We start from the raw sequence: 7522 nt of genomic DNA, 5'->3' as shown, positions 1-7522 counted from the left end.
GAGGGCACTTGGGGGGAAGAGCACTGGGTGTTGTATGGAAAACAATTTGACAATAAAATATTATGGAAAAAAAAAGGAACAAATATATATGTTTAAAAAAATAATGATCATTTCCCAAACTGAACTTTTTTTTTTTTTACCATATTTGTTTCCAGACCACAATAATAATATTTTTCCTTAGCAAGTGAAAAAGAACATTTCATCTTTAGGAAAAGATTTCTGTGTAAGCATATAGTTTGCTGTAGGACACTTTTAGCTATAAGTTTAAAAAAATTCTTGAAGTTGCTTAGACAGTAAGGAAATGGGTCATCTCACATACTTGGAAGTGCAAAAACAAGGCCGACTCCAGTCATAATCTGGTCAGAGCCCTGGCTCATTAGTTCCGCCTTCCTTTCAGTAGCAGTTGTTTGTTTGTTCCATTAGACTGGCTTCTCTCCTGATTAGTTTCTCCACAAGTCCGAGCCGGGAAAACTTCCCCCTTGAGCCCCACCCCGTGGAATGAACGACCTTGGCTCTAGGTAGACTGGACCATCTCAGGTCAGATCCTCATCCCTGGACTGGTAACAGTCACTAGAAGAATATAATGTGCTGATTGGCTAACGTCTGTGTTCTGGAACCAATCGCAAACAAGAGGGATGGAATGATAATTATGGTAAATCAGAACCCAGCGCGGGCCTAGGAATGGAGACCGCTCCATCTGAGTCACATGGGTTGTTTTGAGAAAGTGTGGACTGATCAAAATTGAGGAAGGTCTGGTTGCTCTTCGGCCACCAGCAGTAAACAGGCGATTGTAAGCCAAGAAGCACTGCTGTCTGACCTTAGACACTGTGTTTGTTCTAAGCATAACAAGGCTCCTTATGCAAGTGTCTTATTTTCCTTTAGCTTTGTACTGAACTTCAAGGAGAGAGCAAAACATCTTTTACATGTTGTGACAAATAAGAATTCAGTGGAGGCTCTTTGAAGCTTGGAACCACCAGTGGATCTTCAAATATTATTTGAACTCCTCTTTCTAACAAAAAAGGAAACTGAGGCCCCCTCACAATGAATGTACTTGTCCAAGGTCACCCATCTAGTTAGTGGCAGAGTCCAAAACCACAGCTGTCTCACACCTTGGTGTGGCTTTTCCTGCCACATCCTGTCCCAGGTTAACCTTCAAGAAATATCTTGAATGTAACTTTCTTAGGACAACTAGGACACTGTAATATACTTCATACTATAGTTTAATACAATACATGCTTATATTTGTGGCCTGTAATATTTCCATGAATTGCAAAATACTTCTAGATGATTGATGCTGTTTAACACCCCCCACCCCCAGCCCTAGTAGGTAGGCAGAGGTGCGGGCGGTTTCTGTTTTGGAGTAGAATAGAACACACTGTCCAGCTCCCATAGCCAGGCCCAGGACATTTTTCTAACTTTCTTTTTCCAGGTTAATAATTTCCCTGCATCAGTGTTCCTGCAATTGATACTTCTCTCAGTGGCTGAGGAATTTCCTTGCCACACATGGCAGGGCCTGGGGGTGGGCAGAAGGGAAGACTGTTTGAAAATCCTACTTTTCCATCTGTTCCCAGAACTGGAACGAAATGACAGAGCTGGTCTCTTCCAATGGCAATTACTGCAATTACCGCAAGGCCTTTGCCGACTGTGAGGGCTTCAAGATCCCCATCCTTGGCGTCCACTTGAAAGACTTGATAGCGGTCCATGTCATTTTCCCAGACTGGACGGAGGACAACAAAGTTAACATTGTGAAAATGCACCAACTCTCCGTTACCCTCAGCGAACTGGTGTCCCTGCAGAATGCCTCCCACCACTTAGAACCCAACATGGATTTGATCAACCTGCTCACAGTGAGTTCAGGGGACAGGAGTTTGTGCTGAGAGCTCTTCTGTGCCTCACTTCAGGGGGTGCAGTAAGGTCCTTGCACATCATTCACCAGGTTGCATGCAAGGCTGGTCGATGGGGTGGGATCGGAAAGGGTGGGTGAGGGGAGCAGAGCTCAGCCCCAAAACCAGCATGAGCTAAGACTATAATCATGGGGCAGAGGAATTTCCCTTTGCCCTGAGGAGCCAAGGCACCACCTCTATAGCTCTTTGCCTAGAGCTTTTGGAGAGGCCCTCCTGTCTTCAGCCTCTCACTCTCCTTCATCACACCAGTCTAGCTCATCACCACCTTCTACGTGGCCTCGTAGGCTCACCTCATCCATTTCCCTTCGCCCTCCCCACACAGCATAGCTGAAACCTGGGGTAGTGCCAGGTCCTCCTCCATGATCTCCCTGCCGTCACAGCCACCATCCCCACACCAGCCTGGCCTTTGAGGCCCTCCCAGACTCATTGTCTATCTAGCCTGGGTTGTCATCACCTGATCCCACATCACACTTGCCTTTGAGGAACACTGGGCTTTCCACCACAAATTGCTTCCTTCTGCTTCCTGGCCTTTGCACTTTCTTGGAAAATCCCTTCCCTACCCACCCCTGTGACTAGCTCAAATTCAAAAGCCTCTGTCTTTCTGGAGCATTCTCTGTTCCTCTCCAGAGCAGTAAGTGTCTGCCTCATGTGTGGCTCTTGACCTTTATACTTTCTTAACCAGAGGGAGGTATCATTTTGTATTAGATTTTTTTCCCCTTGTTTACCTGACTTATCCATCTCACATCCCCGGCACCTCTCAGGGTACCTGGCATATGTAGGAGCTCAACAGATGAACTGAATGCTGTATTTAGGAATGATGTGGGTCAGACAGAAGACATTCACCTGGCATTCATATTTTTTGTCATTGGTGGTCTCCAGGTCCTGGTGCTTTTAGACACAACAGGTGTATGGGAGAGAACCTTCCCCACTGATGGCTGCCTTGTCAGGGGGAAGAGGCGTAACCAAATTCTCTCACCCTTGTTTAACAAATGGAGAAGCAACTTCACTGTTTGGGTTTATAATACGGAAGCATCTGACACTTGGCTGCAACACTGAATTGACTCTTTTCCATTCGTGGCCATGGCAAGTGAAAACGATTTCCTTCTGAAAGCTCTGAGAACCTAAGTCCCCCAGGATGACTGCACTGGAACAGGAGTGGTTCCTAGACCTTCTCACACACTGTTCCTAGAGCACATGATTGTTTACCAAAGTACGGAGCCCCTGGAGTGCATGCGCTGTGATGCCAGCTGCACCTTAGCATAAAGCAGAAGTAGCCCACACACAGAAACACGAATCTCTTGGGGCTGAGTTTGTATGACAAACAGTAAACACACAGACGTTCTCTACTGGGGGGGAAAACCCTCCCAATAATCCAGGCACCTGCATTTATGAATCATTTGCCATGTAAATCTGTTTCCACGAATAAGTGACCAGAGTTGCAGCCCCGATGAGACGGCAAAGCCACAGGCACAGGTGATGTCTGCAGACCAGCTGAGGTTCCACCTGTCTGTGTCCAGGCTGCCTTCGCTACCTGGAGGACAGCGTCACAGAGCAGGCGCCTGTGCTTGGGTATTTTCTCATCCCGACAAAAGATGATGATGGAGTGGGGGAATTAATTTTGAGTTATGAATGAAGCAACACAATGGCAGATATTTAGGGAAGTATCAAAGAATTCTGAATGAAATTTTTTGGGTGCAAATGGAAAATCTGAACCCTAGAAATGAATGCTAAGAAATATATATTTTTCCCACCTGGGAAAGAAAGAAAAAAGAAAGAGAATGCCAACCCAATCAGTCAATCAATCAATCAATCTCTCTCTCTCTCTCTCTCTCTGGTGTTAAAAGAAATGCAGAAGCCACCAAGCACCATATTTAGGACAACAGTGTTATCTAATGTCGTACAGTGGCAAGAATCCTGGGTGGGAGATCAAGCTTTGAGCTCTGTATATGCAGTTACTTAGTTTTGTCTCCTTGTTAACTCGGCCTGCCCTTGGACTCTTCATAAGGCGTTTTGTGCTCATTTGTGAGATCTCGTCCAGCTCTAAACTTCTCTGATTCTAGAGATAAGAACTGGTGGCCCCTTGAGAATAAGGAGCCTGGTGCCAATCTGATCCTGTGGTTCCAGCCCAGCGGCTCTTAAGATAGCCTGGTCCCACCTATGAGCATCAATCAGCAAGCCCGTATCTATTTAAAGCCAAGATCCCCCCTCCTCCCTACAACCGAGGAGAAGGTTCGCTGCACAGGAATATACATTCATTCTTCCTGGCCACAGGTGGATTCATCTCCTCAGAGCAGATAAAGGAGATTCCCATCACGTGTTCACTAGAGCCCAGTGGGCATCTCATGAAGCATATATGTGTTAGGATTAGAACCATTTGATTGACAGAGGCTGTGAGGGCATCCGTAAGTACAGCATTTTTCCATTCATTCTGCCCCACAGCTCTAGGTCAGGTTTTTGCCTAAAGTGATTGTTTGCTTCTAAACATGGTGCTAGGTGAGAAAGCCAATACATAATTGAGAGCCGTGGAAGATAGAAAATGAGAACTGTTAAATGAATCAACAATTGCAGAATGTCTGTTCCATGCGGTAGGCTGCACAGCAATGTTGGGACTTTCTGTAATAACTGCATTTTTCATAGCACTTTCATATACATTTCACATACACAGACACCCTGTGAGGGACCCTGGGCAAGACAGAGAGTATAACATCACCTTTGTATTTTATGAAGAAGAAACAGATTTCTGAAGAACAAAAGGCTTGCAAATGGAGAACTTCTGAATCCCAGCTTGGGGGGGTCTCTCTCTCTCTCTCTCTCTCTCTCTCTCTCTCTCAGTGATGGACATTTACTCTGTAATGAGGGAACATTGCTGACATCTATTTTATTTTGCATCTGTAAAAATTAAGTAATCTCTCTCTCCCTCTTCATGGGTGGCTAAAGAAGGAGTTAATTACAGAACAAATCTATGAGTCAGAGACTCTGTGTGCCATTTTTATCATTGTAAACTTAGCCCCTGAACAGCACTGGGCACATGAAGGAAGGAAGACTTCAGCATTAAACGCTTGGATTTTGGATTGTTCCCCTTTTCAGGGACAATCTAGAGATGGCATTTTCCACTGTGATCCTAATCCTGGAACCAGAAGCTTTAAAAGCTGATGCTTCTTGCTTTATGGTATACAAAATCATCTGATTCTTTTCATAGTATTTTTAGATCCATCAGTTACTTTTACCATTCTGAGTATTATGCAAATAACTGGAAAGCCCCCTGTATTTTTACAGTTTCAGAAAAAAAAGAAGAAGAAGAAGAATTGCAAAAATGGTGAATGGAGATAGTTTGATGACCAAGTGAATTTTATTTGACAATTCTACAGTCAGGGCGGCATGGGTCTTAATGTGCAGACTAAATCCACAACCATCTTCAGTGATAGACTTGGGTGTAAATGCAGCAACCTGAAACAGTGACTCAGACCATTTTCCAAGCTCAAAATATGTTAGGTAAGCAAGCATTCTTGAGCTTCCATTGACAAGCTGCCTCTAATTATTAAAGAAAAAAGGTGTGTAGGAAGTAAAACATATTACTCTGCACAGGGTTGTAAAACCCAGAGGAGAGGAGAGAATGCATGTAAGCAAGCTCATGGCTGGGAAAGCAGAGAGATGGCAGGAGTAATCCATTCACTGATGAGCACAGTGGCATTTGCCTGGAAGCCAACCATGCAATGCCTATCTGTATGGCCCACTAGACAAACCCAACTGGATGCATGTTAGTGCATTTAATCTTCATAGAAGTCCTGGGAGGGAGCTACTATTTATGCTTTCCATTTTAAAGACCAGAAAGCTGAGCCTCACAAAGGTTAATTACTTGCCCAGGTTTACACGACCACTAATAAATTGAAAGCAAACATTTGGTGAAGATATTTCCATCATAGGATCTGATATCTGTCCATTTGATGTATGAAAGTACCCAAGGATGTTCTGTGTCTTTTGAAAGAGCATCTCCCCTACTCAGTGTATGGTTTATTTGAGTTTCTGGACAGATGTTCTGGCACTATTGTCATCCCTTTTCCAGCAGGTGCCATTGACAGTCATTAAAGGCCAAATCAGGAGGATAGGAACATGCTCATCAAAGTCCAGGTTAACTCCTGATAACAATGAACTCAGAAGGAAACGGTGACGTGATTTTCTTTCTATGTAACATTGACAATGCAAGGCAGCAGCTTTGGCTGGGATTTTAGAGGCAGGAAAGATGGATGTACTGCCTGCTTTTGTGAGGCTTAGAAGCCAGTAGAATTTTCCATTGTGGAATTTACAAAATGGCAGGCAACTGCCCATGGCAAGATGTATTTTATTTGGCCCACACAGAATCATAAAAATGTTATATTGGTTGCCAGGATTTAAAAACTAATATATTTCATGTAAAACTACAGATCTCTGGCTTCTCTTGACAAATGAGAAGATATGTCACTTGTCAAGCTAACAAAAATTTGCTGTAGCTGAGCAGTGGTTGTCTCCCATTCATCAGGGAGATCCCATTCATCTCTCCCTACCACTTTCCTAACCCAGAGATCCAGGTCCTACTTATCACAAATTTTTATTATTGTTGAGCTCAGAGGAAGGGTCTCAATGTAATTACAGCTGCGAAGATGGTTTTGGCGAATAAAACATTGTTTTACCAGTGTTTCTATCAAAAGATCTTTTTTGTGCATTTCACTTCATTCTTTTATATAATGGGCTGGCTCCTAAAGGCATTTATTTATGATGTGGGGATGGTTCCTCTGTCCCTGGAAGTAGGAATGACTGTTTGGTGGAAGATGGATACAGTGTCTATTTTTTGTGAGAAGGATTTTCAAGATCTGAAATGATGATGGGGCAGTTTTATAGTCAAGTCAATTTTACTATGTTTAGGAAAAAAATCTTTAGGTGACAAAGTCTAGGTAAAGCAATATATGACCTGATGTGTGAAAATCTTGATTTAAAGGTTGTAAGGCCATTGGGGTGGCTCAGTTGGTTAAGTGTTTAACTCTTGATTTTGGCTCAGGCCATAAGCTCACGTTCATGAAATGGAGCTCTTCATCAGGCTTGGCGCTGGGCTTGGAGCCTGCTTAAGATCTGTTCTCTCCCTCTTCTTCTGCCCCCTGCCTCAAAAAAAAAAGATAAATTCTTGAAAGATATCTTTACCTCTGAGTTTTCTCCCACCTCATCCTTCTTGCAATTCTTTCTCCCTTACTCTACACCCATACACATTAAGTCTTTATTTTTAGACCAAATATATTAAAGAAATTTTTTCATGCCCAAATGGTCAAAGAAAGGATAAGGCATCTGGTTACATTCAATGATGATGAAATGGTGTGATTCATCAGGTGTCTTAACATTGAAGGGTGTAGATAAGACTCATCTAGGCTTATTTTAAGTCTCATGCCTTTTATTTTAGGTGAATGGGACCATGTATTTTAGTTTTTAATGAATTTATTCATGTACTCCAATCTTGATCTAAGTTGTTGTCCTTGCCTCTCCTGATCTTTCTCTCCCTCTTTCTTTGTCCAAGACATCCCAGTTAGGTCCTAGTCTACAGGGTCCTCTGTAACTCAGTCCTAATCATTTCTGTCTTCAGTGACCCCCTCCCC

At 43.3% G+C, this 7522-nt stretch overlaps 1 protein-coding gene across 7 annotated transcripts in view; it reads left to right on the top strand.

The window, feature by feature from the left end:
• The window catches only part of RASGRP3 (RAS guanyl releasing protein 3), a 127653-nt gene that overhangs the window by 96287 nt on the left and 23844 nt on the right, over positions 1–7522 (top strand). For all 7 annotated transcript variants that reach the window (XM_029937966.1, XM_029937969.1, XM_029937970.1 and 4 more), the window contains one exon: positions 1572–1847. In XM_029937966.1, coding sequence (XP_029793826.1) covers positions 1572–1847 — 276 coding nt within the window. The remainder of the gene's footprint in view (positions 1–1571; positions 1848–7522) is intronic.

Source organism: Suricata suricatta, chromosome 4, assembly GCF_006229205.1.
Source record: "Suricata suricatta isolate VVHF042 chromosome 4, meerkat_22Aug2017_6uvM2_HiC, whole genome shotgun sequence".
NCBI classification, from domain to species: Eukaryota; Metazoa; Chordata; class Mammalia; order Carnivora; family Herpestidae; genus Suricata; species Suricata suricatta.
The sequence above is the reverse complement of the archived record's forward strand: the minus strand, read 5'-3'. Positions and strand labels throughout refer to the sequence as shown.